Consider the following 18,429-nt stretch of genomic DNA (forward strand, 5'->3'; position numbering starts at 1 on the left):
TTAGTTTACCTGCTCAGCATACACTTAACAAGCATGAAGAAAGGACACAACTAGCTCTGACACTCTTACATTAAACTGTACAGCTTCTCCTTACTCTGTCCAAACAACTGTTTCTTGGTGTACGCATAGGTTCTGCAGGAGCACGGTTAAACATTCTGCAAGTCCCATTCCTCTTAAATGTTAGCCACAATTTATTATGACTCAGTCAGGCAAATACCTTCACTGTCAATAAAACAGAAATATATCTTTTTATAGTATTCTCTCCTTTCAGCCAAGATCCATGTAACATTAGCAATGATGCCTTTCGTTCTGTATCTAGCATGAATTTCTGTGTAGATGTGCTGCTCTGGGCATTTTAAAATTGTATTCAGGAAAATTTTACTTGTCTGAGAAATTAAAGATATTTTTGATAATTTTCACATACTGTTGGTTTATCTTTGGAAACGGCAGAAATTTAGAATTCTTTCAGTCAGTTTGCCAGGCAAACATGGCATAAATGAGAAGATCTGTTGTTGTTATGTGCTGTCAAGTTGCCTGATACTCATAATGACCCTAGATACAGCAGCTCTGAAGCCCACCCTATCTCGGAGCCAGTTTCCCCTGAGTCCAACAATGCCCAGTCACTCTATCAATCCATCTCATCCAGGGTCTTCCTCTCTTTGTGCTGTCCCTCCACCCTTCCAAGCATGATGTCCTTATTCAAGGACTGGTCCCTCATGGCCATGTGCCTAAAGTATGTGAGATGGAGCGTCAAAATCCTTGCCTCCAAGGAGAAATTTGGTTGCACCCTCTCCAAGACAGATCTATTTGTTTTCTTGGTGGTCTAGGATTGCATTAACTTGTTTAAACATCTCTATTGTATTATGTTAATTTATGGGATCTTATTTTCTTTTTTTTCCCCCTCAGGACCTTTGGTGCAACTTAAACTTCTTCCTTCATTATCACTGGTTTTGATATCCTATTTCCTAAAATGGTTCAGTTCCAGCCAGTTCTTTCTGGTACAGTGACTGTGTATTTCTTCCATGTTTTTTGATGCTTCTTACCCATGGAGTACTCAGTACTGCACCTCGAAGCTTAAATGCTTTCTTCAATCTTTTTTAGCTTAATAAACGTCAAGTGTGTTCTTCCCTTGGGTTGTTTTTCTTCACCCACAAACTCCAGATCTCTGCACATTATAACATTTTGCTTTCTTTTTTTGAACTGAACTGTCCTTTGAAATACTGTTAGGCTCTTATTTCATTAAGTTTTAGGGTCTCTTCTAACATTCTGTTCCTTTCTTTCATCATTTTTTAATGACCTTTCACTTTCTTATGATGTCTCTGAAGTCATTCCACAACTTATCTGGTCTCCATCACTGTATTCAAGTATCAAATCTCTTCCTGAGAAGGTTTCTAAACTCATGTGGGACATACCCACAGTCCTATTTTGGCTCGCATGGACTTGTTTTTGTTTTCTTTAGGTTCAAACTTAACATGCATATAAGCTTTGGTGGCCTAGTGGTAAGAAACTGTGGGAAGCCAAATTTCATAATAAATATTTATAACAAGCCAAGTGCTTTATCAGGAAATGAGGGAGGTGGATACAAGCTGGGATTTCACCCTGAAGCACAAACGCAATCCTTAAATGTTTACAGGGGTAAGCACTAAGGCAATCCTTAAGCAATTACAGGATTCTTGTATTTGCTAACCCCACATTCCTGAGTCAAGGTTTTCAGTAGAAAGAGCTTAGCTACATTTACATTGAATTATCTTTGTGATTTTCTCCCCGAAAATTTTCAATAAAGTCACAGGGAAGCAGAGACACCGTTTGCCTCCTGCTTGTTTTCTCCTACATTCTTGGTGTTCTGTCTCGTTATTAATCCCCCCCCACACACACACACACACACACACAGAAACCAGGAAACTGAAAGGGAATTCACTCAGCGTAAGTGCAACTTTCGGGAAAATGAAAGGTAGGATCATGAAGAAATCCTCAAACTCTTAAATATTGCTAGAAATTTAGGGGTAGAAGTAGAAAAATTTCATGAGGTTTATTCATGGAGCAAAGTAGAAAAATGTTCATAGGGCTGGAAACAACTCAAGTGCCCATCAACAAATGAACGGATAGAAAAGCTGTGGTATAGTCACATAATGGAATACTATGCAGCACTGAAAAACAAGGAACTCATGAAATATTATACAAAATGGGTGATCCTGGAGGACATTATGCTGAGTGAAGTATCTCAGCCACAAAAGGACAAATATTGCATAGGGCCACTATTATAAAACAGGACTGACATTGGGGTTGAGGGAAGAAAGAGAAGAAGGGGAGGAATAAAGTATACTGCTCTGCAACAGATGGGGGAGAGAACTGTTTAAAAGGGATATATGACTAAGTATTACTGTCATGTCAGGAGTAAAAAATGAAGGCTGTACAGTGCAGTGGATTTGGGGGGAGGGACTGCATAGTAATGAAAGAGTCTTTCTTTTACTTACCAAGGAGAAAAGAGAATTGGGAGAGTGGGAGGGGAGGAAAGTGCAACAATGAATGACTGGAAACCTTAAGTCTCTGTAAACGTTCATTAAAATTAATAATAATTTTAAAAAGGTAATAATTAACTCTAGGAAAACAAAAAAATTGTACAAAAAAGAAAATACAATCATAATACAGGGCTACGTGCAGCACTGACTAGTGTTTACTTGTTCAATGGTATAAATATTATTAAAGTAGTAACTTTAAAATTTTGTTATTTGGAATATGGAAAAAAACATAATGGATGTGAAAGTTTAAAAAAAGTTCATAGGGATTTTCCCCACCTCTCTGACTGAAGTAAACTACCTAAAAAGTCAGAGTTAGAAGAGAAAAAAGGAGTCATGAGGAACATCCCATCCTCTGAAGCTCAGTATATCACATTAAAGAATTACTTAAGCGCTCAGGGATGGGTTCAATAATGTATACTGCACTGAAACAGAGGAGGGAGAAAACTGTTTAAAAGAGATATATAACTAGGTATTTCTGTCATCACAGGAGTCTAGAGCGAGGGCTACATGGTGGAGGGGACCTGGGGGAGGGTTTGTAAAACAATGAAAGAATCTTTTCTTTTACTTTTCCATAATTTTTGACTCATGTACTTATAACTTGTTAGTCAAATTTGTGTCTTCTAGGTTGCAACACCCCCATGATACATCTTCAAGGATATGAACATGTACGGCCAAGCACAATTGATAACAGTGCATCTAAATTCCAAAATCAATCTCCATAATAGTCTATGTGTTTCCTACTGCCAAAGGGGCCCTTTAGAGTAGTGAGAGAAGATCTTCACCCTGAAACCCACAGCGTCCCTTTTCAGCAGGAAGTAGCTAAGAGAATACACCATCCCCTTTTCCTTATGACTCAGGGTGAAGTCTCTCTCAGGGAGGAGTGATAGGGAATGGCAAAGGACACACTGACAAAGAAGATTAATAAGCACTGTGGCATTTGGACAAGAACAAACTGGGAGAAGGGTAGAGAGAATAGTGCAACAATGAATGAATGGAAACCCATAATCTCTGTAAATGTTTATGAAAATTAATAAAATATAATTATAGAAAAAAAAGAGCTCAGGGTAAAAGTAAGGTCTTTTTGCAGTTGTTTCAGTATGTGCAGAAACACTGTTACTAGTTTAAATCAGTAAATAAAGCAGTTAAATTTAAAAACTTGGCTATATGGTGCACAAGCTTTACGAAAAGCACATCGAATAAGAGAACAGACTCCTATTAATTTTTAGCCAGTAAGGGCTTTGAAAAGAATAGTAAAAATGTCTGTGCAGGACTGTACTTGTAATATAAAAAATTTGCAAAGAAGATGGCTGAATCTTGGCACAAATCTGAATTAAATAATATTACATTAAAGGAGGTTAAAGCTGAAGGTGAGAAACAGCCTTTGTCACCTTTAGAAAGAACTGATCAAAAGGGAAATGTGATTCCTGTTTCAGTTTGGTCATCATGTGATTTGATCTCATTAGCTTTATAGCCATTATGGTCTGCAACAAGAAACTGCACTGCAATCCCGAAGGCATGTGTAATCTCCTGTGTGATTAACTGAGACTGAAAACTCACAGGAGGGTCTACTAAGGGTCAATTGCAACTCTCTGGTAAACAACAACAAGCAACTGATAGTCAGACCCCACTCTTGTCTGACTGATGATAACTGGGCTTCTTCACTGTCAGATATAGTTGATCTGATTCCTGGGCATTCCATCAGGCAAGGTCCATGTATCTGACATTTCAAAGATAATTTAGATACCTTATGGAAAGTTATCTACAAAGTTTCGTTTGGTTTTTCTTTTTACTACAAAATGTATATAACCTTCTGGCTCTCTTGTGTTTCCTTACACTGTGAAGCCTTTAGTCCTGCAATCAAGCCAGGACCAGAACTCACCCAGTTTGCCATTGCTTAGCCTCTTCTGCTCCACGTGGCCTTTAAGTGCTCTCACTTTTTTCAGCTTAGCTTCCTGATTTTCAGCTATTTCTTTCAGTCTCTTAAGTTTTTCCTGTTCAGCTGCTTGTTGCTGCTGGCGCTGATCTTGCTGTTTTAAAAACTTTAAGCGCTGTTCCTAAAGGCAGAAGTAATCATAAGGCATGCAATTTTTGGTATACCACTAACAGCCACAACCCATTATGTGCCAAGTCTGAAGAACATCTGCCACTGTTTCCTCTACTGCCCTATTCACTAACATCAGAAGAAATGGGGAGATCTGCTTAAAGTAGACCCTCCAACTCTAGACTTAACAGAATCAACCCTGGACTTAAGAGAGAGGGAACACTGAGAGTCTATATTTCAAACCAAGTGGTCTTGGGCAACAAAGCATCAGCAAACCCTGGGTTAATTGTCATGAATGTTTGCTATAATGTTAAGAAAACATTTATGGAAAGATGGGACATGTATGAGAAAGTATCCAAACACAGCATAATGTAGGAGAATGCTTGCATGAAACACAATGTGAATGAAGAATAGTGTGAAATATAATGCATATAAACTTTGTAAGCAAACCAATTTTTAAAAAAATGTAAAATAGAATGTATACGAATGACTGTATGAAACAATGTAAATGAAAGATTGTATAAAACACAATGTCTATGAATGAAACAATGTAAAGGAATTATTACATAAAAACTAACAAAATAAAAATAATTTTTAAAAAGAATTTTACTAAAATTCACAAGCCTCTCTGTGTATGGTTATAATCCCATCTGGGAACGGGCTGTCTTTGCTATTTTAATGAACATGACTAATGGAGTGTTATAGTGTGCCTGAGTTCACTGTTTTCAGATATAAAGAGATTAAACACAAGTTGGTGGGAGGCATAGCCAGTAGGGAGATTTGCAGCAAAGTCAATGGCCACACCTCTCTGGCGGTTCAAATCCACCAGTGGATGGGGGGTAGAGAGGGATATTAGGCAATCAATCTCCTCTCATGTCATTACAGCTTTGGAAACTCTCAGAGGGTCACTCCTGAGTCAGAATCAGCAATGACTGAGGAAGGTAACCACCAAGAGCATGCTTCATGTTGCATGTGAAAGCTGAACAATGAATAACAAGACCAAAGAAGAGCCAATGCCTTTGAGCTGTGAAGGAGGTGGCCCAGGAGAGCACCAACCATACCCTGAATTGGCAAAAGAACAAATCTGTCTTGGAAGAAGCGAAGCCAAAGCACTCTGGATGCAAGACTAGTGAGACTTTGTCTCACATACTTTGGCCATATAAAGGGTGCCAGTCCCTGGAGATGGACAGCAGGCCTGGAAAAGGAAGAAGATAGGTGAAGGAGGAGATGACCTTCAATGAGAAGAGCTGACAGTGATTGCAAGATGGGGCAGCTTCCTTTTCCTGTACTCACAGCTGCTGAGTGGGAGGGGATTTGACAGCACACATTAACAGTGAGCAGAAAAGGGGGGGGGGGTGTGGGCTGGTTTCCAACACATAGGAATATGAAGAAGGCTGCAAAGCAGAAGATAAAAGATACAAGAGCAGGCAGGCAGCGAAAGCCTCTCTAAAGCTGGCGTCTGGAACTCAGACCTCCAGTCTCCTAAACTTGAGACAATCTGTTAAAGTCACCACTTTTATTTCTTTTATACATATGATCAGTGGTAAGAAGTTGTGCTGCCAACCCAAAGGTACATGGTTCAGGTCTACAAGCTGCTCCACAGAAGAAAGATGAACAATCATTCTGTGTTGATTTAAAGTCTCAGAAAACTTTCTGGAAGGTCACAGTAGACCACCACCACCACAACATGACTGACTTATTTGTGTGAAATTTACAAATCATACTGGTTTTTATTCAGTCACAGAAGATTTGTTCTGTAACATTAATTTTAACTGTCTCCTAGAAGTAATTTATCACAAAGACTAGTCAAATTCTTATTGTATATTGCCATTGCTTTCATTCAACTTAGTTTTCCCTCCTCTCCTCCCTGTTAAACCATCAAGATTATTTCTATGTGTAAACCTTTCCTCAGCTTTTTATAATAGTGTTTTTATTCCACAATTGTCCTCCTGTGAAAGACTTACTTCTCTCAGCATACTTTGTTAGATTAATCCACGTTGTGCAGTAGTATTTCATGAATTGATGTTGTTGTTAAGGTGAGAATAAGCACTGAATTTTATTTCTGAAAGTCTTTATCTTTCAGATATACATGCTGAAATATTTACAGCAAGAGTAACTGCTGGTATTTGTTACTGTTGTTACATATTAGAACTGACCCATAGATACCTGACAGCCGGTTTTCAGAGGCAATAAGTTGCACAGGAGAAAAATGCCCACCCATCTTGCACCTACACGAATTCTTAATAATAATTATAATTATTATTAACATAATAATTCACTGTACCAATGTAAAGAGTTTCTTTCATCATTTATTAGCTGATGAACACATAGGCTGTTTCTAACTCTATGCAATAATAAATGCTACAATAAAAATCAGTCTCTCTGTGTATGTTAGAGCTCTGGATCAAATACCTTTCCACCTTTCTAAGGAAGCACCAAACTGCTTTCCATATTTGTTGCACCATTTTACATTCCCACTAGAAATATATGGAAGTTCCAATCTCTTTACACCTTTACTAAACATCACTATTTTTTCCAAGTTTTGATTTGCTTCTTCTCTAATAGAGCACAGAATAGAGATTCTTATCTAATAAGTGGCAGAAGTTGCCCTAACCAAAAGGTCAAGCTTCTCTGGTGGTTTGAACCCATTGGTAGCTCTGAGGGAAGAAAATGCGCAATCTCTTCCTGTGTGAACTACCACCTCCCACATATCCGCTGGAGGGTCAGCTGTGAGTCAGTTCCAACTACACAACAATGAGTTTGAGAGAGTGAATAGTTAATGATCTTGACCATTTCTTTATGTGTTTTTGGCCATCTGAATGTCTTCTTTGGTAAAGTGCCTATTCACGTCCTCTGCCCATTTTGTAATTAGGTTGTTTTCTACAGTATTTCTGTTATAGCAGCTCTAGGGAATCAAAACATCTATAAATGGGGATGAAAAATAGTAACTACCTCATAAGACTGTATTTAATTACATGAAATGTGAAGCTCTTTAAACAGTAACTTAGGTAGTTTGTCTCCAATAAGCACCAAATAAAAAAGCTAAAGAAATGCAATAACACTTTTAGAAAAGCATGAGTATATAATTTAAAATTTTATTTCTATTAAAAATTTTCATTTAAACAGTGTAACAGAAGAATGCCACGTATAATCAAAGGTAAACACCATCTCAGAATATGTTTACTGTTTTAGCTATATTTATATTACATATATATATGTAAAATGTAGAAATAGTTTTAATTAAGAACTACAAAATCAGTGATTTATCATGTAAAAAATCAACCTTTCTTTAAATTTCTTTAAATCATGAGTTGAAGTTTATAGAGTAAACTGGTCCATTCAATCACTCCTATACATTTTTTTCTATGACATTAATTACAATCTTCACAGTATAACCATTCCTTCTTGACTCCACCCTGTGATTTTCATTTCCATCAAGCCCTCTATCCTACCCCTTCTTATCTTCTGAGCTTTATCTCAGGGCAAATGATCCTCTCGATCTGATTACTCAGTCTATCAACTGAACATCATCTCACTGATGTCCAATGAGAACCAACCCATAGATGACCCTCCAGTGGGTTTACACAGGCTGTAAACTGCATGGGAGGAGACTGTCCATCTTTCTCCTGTGGAGCAGCTGGTAGATTCGAACCACCTGCCTTCAAGGTAGTAAAACACCTTACTCACTTAGGTCATCAGGCCTGTTCACTGTTTGATTAAGAGTAGATTCATAGGGGTGAGTTTTGTTCCTGGCTGGAAGGCTGAGCAGGCAACCTGAGCGTGTGTCCTTGATTTTCAATGGACGGAGCATCAGAATTACCAGGGAACTTATTAAAAAAGCAGAAACTCAGGCCCCAGCGCCTACCTACTGAATCAAGTAATTTTAACAAAGTTCCCCCAAGATTCCTTAGTATTGTTCATTCAAGTCTAAGAACCAATGATACACATGATCTTAAGAATGTTAGTATCTGGTATTACAAATAGAGTGGATCCTTAAGAATGCCTGGCTGTTACTCCAAAGCCCTACTGGGTAACTTGTTATCTCACACCCAACCTCAGTTAACTGAAGTTTAAAATAATCACTGATAGACTGCTTAAATGCAGATACTGAGTCCTTAGACCCACTAGTGGGAAAACAAGGTCCAGTTCACTGCCTGCTCTTTTAAATAAAATTGTACTGGAAAATTGTACATCCTGACCCACTGATTTAAAGACCATCTATGGTTGCTTCAACACTACAGCAGAAGAGCTGAATTGTTCTGACCACCAAAACTGTATGCAAAGCTAAAAACATTTAATGCAAAGCCCTTTTAAGGGGGGGGACACGGGGGAGAAAGTCTGGTAGCATCAGGTTTAGATGCTAGAAAAATGAGCATTGAGATGGCTTTCGATAATAAAGAAGAAACATCTATTTTTCCTTATTCAAGCCTAAGACTATGCTTAGATTGTGAGTGAACACTGTCCCCAAATAAAGACCAGCAGCCTGTTATTGGTGTCAAGCAGCAGAAGGGGACAGTGTTGACATTAGAAAATCTGACCATTCTTCCTACTATAGCAATGACTCAGCCCTAGGTTAGCTCAGAGTTGAAGACCTGTTCTGCTTTGCTGATATCCAACATGATGTTGCTGCTATCTGCTGATGATTCGGAAATGACTCCTATCTAACTGCAGAAGATTTTCAGAGTCTGTAAATTGCCTAGGAAGAGACTGTCCTTCCTTCCCCCTTTGGAGGAGCTGGCAGAATCAACCCACTTGTCTTTGGGTTGGTGGCAAAACTCATTGCTCACTAGGCCATCAGAGCTTCCACATAACATAGCAAAATGTTGCCAGACCTCTACAGACTCATCACAGCATGGTTAATCTGGATCAGAATGAGAAGCCAAGAAGATCCTGAACTAGAATAGCAGTTTCTACAAAATATTATGACAAGAGGAAGAGAGTACAATGCAGCTGGTAGCACTGGGGATTCATAATATCAGCTCTTATTTGTGAGCTAACTGGCTTATAAGCAAGTTGGAAGGTGAACCCTCTACACATACATTATTAGTTATGGCCCATTAGGCCCTCTAAAACAAGCATTACCTTGGTAGCCAATATTTGTTGCTGTGCCTCAATCTGTTGCTGCTGGCGAGATGCCATTTCCTGGAGTTCAGCGAGAGTGAGGTCCATCCTTGGACTATGAACCTACAGCCGAAGCACAGGCCAGTCCACGTCACTCACCTTACCCTGGAGAGGGCCCACTGACCATGCCATCAGAGGGCAATCACACATCCCATCCGAACCACTACAAGTTCATGTCACAGTTTTTTAATCACATTAAATAGACCGTTAATTTGTATATATCCTTATCTATTTGATTCCAAAGAGAAAGAAGAAATGTATTAAGGTATAAAACAAACTAATATTCTTCCTTATCTTACTGTGAAAACAAGTTAACAGTTTTACCTTGTTAATTTAAAATTAGTCATTTCAGCAGCCAGGGTGATAAATGAAACCATTTATAACCACCTTGTTATACAGTGAGTTTATATAAGGTCAAGGAGAGCAGGAGTGTTGCTCGAAGGTGCTCTGATGGTAAGTTGCACTGTTAACCCAAAGGTGTGCCGGTGGCTGGTCTGAATCCACCAATAGCTTCAAGGGGAAAGATGAGCAGTTTCCTCCCACGTGACTACAGCCCAAGAAACCCACGGGAAGGTGAGCCACAGTCAGTCATGGCTTGAGAGTTGAATTAGGGAGCTGCTAACAAAGCCAGACTACGTCATCAGAAGAACTTCAACTGCAAACATAACAGCAACATTAGCAAATCCAAGACACATCAGGAACCAACTGCTTATGACAGGTTACCCTGATAACCTCGATTCCACAGTGTCCTGGATATTCCAGACAGGGCAATAAAACAATAAAAATTCATAAACAGCATCTAACACAGAAGACTGCAACTGTCCTGATTTGTAGACAACATAGTATCTAAAAATCTTATGGAATCTACAAAAAAAAAAAAAATGCTACCACAATGAAACAAATAAACAAACAAACCAAAAATATTAGTATAGGAAAACTGTAGGAGACAAGATCAGTACACAAAAAGAAAACGGTCTCCATATATTAATAGCAATTAGAAAATAAACATAAAAACAGTGTGTTCATAAGCCGAAAAGCTCAATGTCGTCAACTATCAATTGTTCCCAAATGGATTACAGTCAATGAAATCTCAATCAAAACGCTCTAAGTTCTTGTAAAAAACTGACAAGCTGATTCTAAAATTCATACTGAAGTACATATGACTTAGAGAAGTCAAAATAACCTTGAAAAAGAGTAAGTTAGAGAACATACACCACCTGACTTCCAGACATTAAATTATAATAAACATAGACACTGCGATCAATACAAACAAATAAATGGACAGACTATAGACACCAGAAACAAGTCCACACAAATATGGACAACAGATTTGAGACAAAGGTGCAAAGGCCACTGTGCAGGGAAAGCGTTGTAGTTTCCACAAATAGTGCTTCCATAAAATCAATGTAAAAAATCATTTTAATCTACTTGTCATACCCAAATGCTAATACAAAACGAATCGCAGATGTAAATGTAAATCCTGAAACTACAAAAACTTACAAAAGAGAAAAAACCCTTTGATAATTAATTAAGAAAAGATGTCTTAGCCACAACAAAAAAGCATAACACATATAAGAAAAAAACTGTTCGGCTGCCTGTCATCAGAATTAAGAATTTTCAGGCTTTGCAAAAGACACTGTTGAAGAAACAGGCAAATCATAAACTGGAAGAAAATATCTGTAAACCACACATATTTTGAAAGACCAGATCCAGACTATTTAAAGAACTCTTCAAAACTTTTTTAAAAAAAATCTATTTTAAACACTTAGCAAAAGATCTACACCAACACATTACTAAAGAAAGACATTGTTGCTGTTGTTGTTATGTGCCAGTTGGGTCACTTGCAACTCATAGTGACCCTATGTACAAGAGCCCTAAACCATGCTCTATCTTGTGCCAACCTCACTGTCTCTGACACACCTACTCCAACCACCCCAATCACTGAATCAATTCATCTCATCCAGGGTCTTCCTCTCCTGCGCTGTCCCTCCACTCTCCCAAACATGACGTCCTTCTCCAAGGACTGGTCCCTCCTTGTAACATGCCCAAAGTATGCCAGACAAAGCTTCAGAATCCTTGCCTCCAAGGGGCAACCGGCTTCACCCACTCCAGGACAAACCTGTCACAGAGAGGGTAAATAAGCACATGAAAAGATGCTCAAGCTCATTGTCATTACAAAAACAAAAATGAACCCTAAAATGCCACATCACACCTATTAGAATGGCTAAAATTAAAGTGGCTGGGCCTGAGAAATACCGACAGGAATAGAAAGAACTCTCTTGAGAATGGAAGAATATACAATTATTTTGGAAAATCTCTTGACAACTTCTTAAAAAGCTATTATTCATATACATATTCTTGGTACTAGCAGCCAGGAAATCAAAAGATGATTTGCACTGGGAAAATCTGCTGTCAGGGACCGCTCCAAAGTATTGAAAAGCAATGATGTCAGTCTGGAGACTAAGGTGTGCCTGACCCAGGCCATGGTCTTCACAATTACTTGTTATGCATCAGAAAGCTGAACAATGACTCAGGATAATAGAAGAATTGATGTCTTTGAGTTGTGGTGCTGGAGAAAAGGATTAAATATACAGTGGACTGCTAGAAGAACTAACAGGTTTGTCCTGGAGAGGATAAAACCAGACTGCTCCTTAGAGGCAAGGATTTTGAGGCTCTGTCTGACATACTTTGGGCATGTTGTTCAGAGGGACCAGTCCTTAGAGAAAAAAGTCATGCTTTGAAGGATTGAGGAACAGTGCAGGAGAAGATGACCCTGGATGAGATGGAATGAGTCAGTGACTAGGTTAATGGGGGTAGGTGTGTCAGAGAAAATGAGCTTGGATCAGGAGAGAGAAGTGTTCAGAGCTGTTGTACATAGGACCACTACGAGTCACAGGCAACTCGACAACACATAATAACAAGAATAACAAAATGCACACGCGTGCATATACATACGTTTGTATGTCCTGGGGGAGGGGTGTGTTTCTCCAAGATATATGAAAGCACATAAAGACTTATACTCACATAGCAAAAAACTAAATGCCCATGAACAAGATAAACGAAACTGTGTTATGTCCAAAAAATAAATACTCAGCAATAATGAAGAATTAACAACTGACAGCCACTCAACAGTGTGGATGAACTTCAAAATAATTATGCTGGTAGATTATGCCAATCATTAAAAAGAATGTAATTATACCAAATGAAAGAAAAATCAGAGAAAGTACACTCAGTATGATTGTTTACATAATATCCTAAGAAAACAGAAGTAATCTGAAGGGACAGTGATTCAACCAGCAGTTCCTTGAGGACAGGCAGAAGGGAAGAGTGCACACAGACAAGGAGTAGGAAAAAACTTGCTGGGGTGACACTATTTTCATTATCCTAGTTAAGATGATAATTTCATATAAATGCATATACCATCGAGTCAAAACCAATCCATAAACGACACTCTAGTGGGTTTTCAGAGGCAGAAAAATACACAGGAAAAGACTGGCCATGTACCTCGAGCTGATGGAATCAAACAAGGTGACTTTGGGTAAAGAGTGCAACTCCTTACCACTAAGCTCCCAGAGCTCCCTCTGTGTAAATATACACACACATATATACACATTTATGTATGTCAGTATCTACCATATACCTTAAATATTAGTTTATAGCATGCCAAATACAACACAAAAAATCATAACCCATTGTCATTCATTTTTACTCATGGGTTTCCAACTGTGTAACTCTTAGCAGGAGGAAACTGCATCACCTTTCTCACACGGAGCAGCTAGTATATTTGAAACCACTGGCCTTTTGGTTAGCAGCCCAACATGTCACTTACTGTGCCATCAGGGTTTCTTTGACCACAATAAATTATCTTCATATATTATTTTCAAAAACTAGCCACTAGACAGAGGGAGCACTGAGTATGAATCAAATCCAGGTCATAGCCAAAAACGCTTCTATCCTTTCACCCCTAAGAGATCATCATAAGATCAAAAGGGGGAGGGGGAGCCTGGGGAAAGGCATAGTGGGAACAGCAACTGGATTCTTAGATAATACAGACTTTAACATTCTGAAAAGGAAATGTATTTTACTGAAAGTTAGCATTTAAAGCATTACTATACTCCTCTTTTTCAAAAAGATACAGCAACAAACAAGTCACACAAAGAAGTGCTTCCTTAGATTTGCCCAACATTAATTTTCTTCTGAATTTGTGGCATATCTAATGTCACTCTTACAACAGTCAGCCATGAATGACTATTAATATTAATCATTAAAATTAAAATCACTACTCAAATTAGGAGTTTCTATAAAATAAACCTTAATAAACATTATAAAAAGAATCATTCTTAACCCACTAAATAACAAATTAATGATAAATAAGATCTGAAAGTTCAATCACATGTGGATAAAACTATTACTTACACCATTCTCCTTCCTCCGATGCTCACCAGGAATTTTGACACCATTTCTTTTTAAACTTGGATCTTGAGGCCTTGGTCCACTCACTAAGCACAAAGTTCAAAAAGCATCATTAACACTACAGTCGACAGGTATTGTGCCCGAGTTCATTTCCAAGTTCTACTGTTAGTGCTGTTTGATATTTTTAAGTTGAAGTATATTAAGACAACATACTTCTATAGCAATGGAGTTAAGGTTTCATAATTCAGCCTGTTTTAGAGAATCTATTAATGATAATACAGAATAGTTATCAAGACAAAAGCCCACATACTTTTTCTTCATTAGGAGCACTGCCTGGTTCAGACAGCAATGGAGAAAATGAAAACAAATGCATTTCTAATTAATGGGGGTTATGGATGGAAATGTACCTACAAAATAAGTCCTCTGCCTAGAGTATTCTTAGAGTCTTTGGAGGACATCAAGGTCAATGGCATAACACTGCCCACAGAAATAACATTCTATGTGCTACTTTGGTGAGTAGTGATGGGGATCTTCAAAGCTTTTGAGTTGTCATCTAAGGCTTAACTACTAGGCTCTCCTACTTGGAGCAAAGAAAAGTGAAGAAAATCCAAAATGTATGGAAACAAGTACAGAGGACAGACCACAGGAACCTGAACTTACACGACATATGAGACCCAAAAAACTAGATGATGTCTGGCTGCCACTGTTGAGGGTGTTTAAAGGGACCAGGAGCATCTGGACAGAGCGGGAGAAAAATGTGGAACAAAACTCAAAATCACACACAAAAAAGATGGCTGACAGACGCTCGGGGACAACAGCCTGGGAATGAGCTCACTCTACAAGACTTCATTTTCAGCCAAACAGGCAGGTATGAGAAGTAACTGGATTCACCTCTTTAGAACAATCTACAAGATGAGAGCAAACAGTAAGTATCTGCTCAGCAACTAAGTTCAAAAAGAAGGACGAACAAGAAAGAAGAATGACAATGATAAACTTAAGCAGAAAGCAAAAGAGTTGTTAGGTCGCAGGGATGATACTCAATGTTATGAAACAAAATGAATCACTTAATGGAAAACTAACTTGCTCTGTAAATTTTCACCTAAATAATAAACAACAAAAAGCTTAAAAGAAAGAAGCTGTAAACTCGAATGTGTATCGCCAGTCATAACGCCATTTAAGGACATGCTACCTTGGAGGAGTTTTCTTTGGCAAGACTGGCATAGGGTGTATCTTAAATGGCTCTTTTTTGGATACAGAAGAGATTAAACAGGCAAGTGAGCTAGGAGTGACATGAACACTGCCAGGGCAGAAACTTCAGACCTTGTTCCAGAGCTGAAAGGAAAGGAAAGCGTCAACCTACATAAAGCCAGCACCCAAAATTTTGGGGTTTCAGCCTCCAACACTGAGGAAAAATAGGTGTGTTAAAGTTGTCCACTTGTGGAATTTCTGTTAGCAACATTTGATAACCAAGGCAAAGAATATTCTCGTCAACCACATAAGAGCCGTCCTAACCCTGGTTCTCAGCTTAACTGCTTAGTTGCAAAATAAAGGACTGCTTCGTGGTGGTTGTTGTTTTTGTTAATGCCATCAAGTCACCTGTGACCCATAGCAACCCTATGTACAACAGCTCTAAATCCTGCATCCTGCTCTATCCTAAGCCAACCTTATCGGCTCTGACACGCCCCCTCCCATTTACCCTAGTCTCTTGACTCAATCCATCTCATCGAGGGTCTTCCTCTCTTTCTCTGTCCCTTCACTCTTCCAAGCATTATGTCCTTCTCCAAGGAGAGGTCCCTCCTTGCAATATGTCCAAAGTATATCAGGCAGAGCTTCAAAATCCTTGTCTCCAAGGAGCAGCCTGGTTTCACCCTCTCCAGGATGAACCTGTTTGTTCTCCTAGCAGTCTATGGTATGTATATTAAATACTCTTCTCCAGTACCACAGTCCAAAGGCATCAATTCTCCTATCATCCCTTGTTATTGTCCAGCTTTCTGATGCATAGTAAGTAACTGTGAAGACCATGGCCTGGATCAGGTGCATCTTAGTCTCCAGAATGACATCACTGTTCTTTAGTACTCTGGCTCTGGAGAGGTCCCTGACAGCAGACTTTCCCAATGCAATTTGTCTTTTGATCTCCTGGATGCTGGTACCAAGAGTGCAGATTGTTAAGAGTGTAGACTGTGGCGACAAGTAAACTAAAGCTGTTAACAATTTCAATCTCTTTAACATCTATCATGATGCTGCCAATAGGTCCAGTGGTTAGAATCTTTGTTTTCTTGATGTTGAGCTTTAATCCATATTGCAGGCTGCAGTCCTTGACCTTCTGCTGCAAGTACTTCAGGTCCTCCTCAGTTTCAGGAAGCAGGGTTGTGTCATCTACATAACACAGGTTGCTGATGATTCTACCTCCAATCCTGATGCCACATTTCTCCTCATTGAGCCCAGCCTCCCAGATGACCTGCTCTGCATATAGATTGAAAAGGTATGGAAATAGGACACATCCCTGGTGTACATCCTTTTCGATTTTAAACCATGAAATGTTTCTCTACTCTGTTCTAATAACTGCCTCCTAGTCCAAGTATAGGTTTCACATAAGCACAATCAAGTGTTCTAGGATTCCCATTTTTTTTCAAAGTTAGCCACCATTTGTTGTGATTCACACAGTCAAATGCCTTTGCATAGTCAATGAAAACAGACATTTCTCTGGTACTCACTGCTTTCGGCCAAGATCCATCTAACATTAGCTATAATATCCCTAGTACCATGGCCTCTTCCAAACCCAGCCTGCACATTTGAGAGTTTTCTGTTGATGTTGCAGTTGTTTTCGGGTAATTTTCAGCAACATCTTGTTTTTATGTGATATTAAGGATATTGTTTGATAATTTCCATACTCTGTTGGGTCACTTTCTTTAGAATGGGAACAAATATGGATCTGTTCCAGTCAGTTGGCCATGGGGCTGTCACGATTTCTTGGCACAACTTGTTGAATGCATTCAGGACAGCGTCTGTTTGTTGGAATATGTCAACTCGTATGGTGTCAATTACTAAGGCCTTGTTTTTTGCCAATTCCTTCAGAGCAGCTTGAACTTTTTCAGCTTCATCACCCACCACAGGCTCCTGTTCATATGTTGTTTCATAAAATTCTTCTGTGCCAGCCAATTCTTTTTGGTACAGGGCCTCGGTACACTCCTTCTATCTTTTTTTAATGCTTCCTGATCATTTAATATTCTGCCCAAAGCATCCTTAAGCATTGCAACTCGAAGCCTCTATTTGTCCTTCAGTTCCTTCAGCTTAAGAAATGTTAAGCAAGTTCATCCCTTTTGATTTTCAGACTGCAGCTCTTTGCACATTTCACTATAATACTTTGCTTTGTCTTCCCACATTGCCATTTGAAATCTTATGTTCAGCTCCTTAATTTCTTGATTTGTTCCCTTTGCTTTGGCTTCTAGGCACTCTAGTGCAATATTCAGAGTCTCATCAGATATCCATCTTGTTCTTTTCTTCCTCCTCTGTCTTTGTAATGACCTTTTTGCATTCTTCATTGATGATATTCTTGATATCCTCCTACAGCTCATCTGGTCTTCTTTCATTACTACTCAAGATCTCAAATCTGTGCCTGCGACGGTTTTGAAATTCAAGTGGAATTAGACTCAAGGTCAGTCACCCTCAAAAAAAGAAGGTTAAGTCAAATCCACAGTAACCAAAATTTGACCTTGAGTCTATCCCTCTTGAATTTCAAAACCATCACAGGAACAGATTTGAGATTTCCTTCATGGAAAAGAGTAAAATAAATTAAAAAAAAAAGATAATTGGGGGTGGGGGGACAGCAACTCCAAAGAAAAGGACAAGAATAGAGAGAGACCCCGTGGGAATGGAGGCACAGCTAGAAGAATGGACTCACGCTGCTGAAAGCACATGCACACACTGCTCTGCTGTGTATTCTCCAACAACAAACTAAATTCTTTTTTTAAAAAAGAAGCAAAAATTAAATAAATTCCTTCTTGTGCTTATTAACAATATTTGCAACTTAAAGGGAAAGGAAGCAATGGGCAGTAGAAGACGTGCTGTTATGAATATTTAGTTTTGTGGTAATCATCTGTATGATGAAGCACTTTCCTTTTATTTAAGTAAAAATTTCTATTTTCTTAGTTTGGCAAAGTACTAACTTATGCAAAATACTGGATAATATGTTTTACAGGTTAAAAATAATTTTCCAGGCCAAAATACATGGTTTTCAATACTAGTTAATATATCATACAAAGTCTTAAAAACTATTCACAGGCACTTTAGCATTACGAATGGACAACAATTTGTAGTTATGAGCCAACTAAGTCT

The 18,429-nt window shown here is 38.6% G+C and overlaps 1 protein-coding gene across 1 annotated transcript in view; it reads right to left on the minus strand.

The window, feature by feature from the left end:
• TP53BP2 (tumor protein p53 binding protein, 2) overlaps nucleotides 1-18,429 on the minus strand; it is a 69,014-nt gene that overhangs the window by 37,970 nt on the left and 12,615 nt on the right. Inside the window, exons 3-5 of the mRNA XM_006898039.1 lie at nucleotides 14,098-14,180; nucleotides 9,643-9,744; nucleotides 4,399-4,573 (exon numbers count right to left, since the gene is read on the minus strand). Of these exons, the coding sequence (XP_006898101.1) occupies nucleotides 4,399-4,573; nucleotides 9,643-9,744; nucleotides 14,098-14,180 (360 nt within the window). The remainder of the gene's footprint in view (nucleotides 1-4,398; nucleotides 4,574-9,642; nucleotides 9,745-14,097; nucleotides 14,181-18,429) is intronic.

This window comes from Elephantulus edwardii, unplaced genomic scaffold (genome assembly GCF_000299155.1).
Source record: "Elephantulus edwardii isolate Elephantulus edwardi_28Jun2011 unplaced genomic scaffold, EleEdw1.0 scaffold00218, whole genome shotgun sequence".
Taxonomy (NCBI): Eukaryota; Metazoa; Chordata; class Mammalia; order Macroscelidea; family Macroscelididae; genus Elephantulus; species Elephantulus edwardii.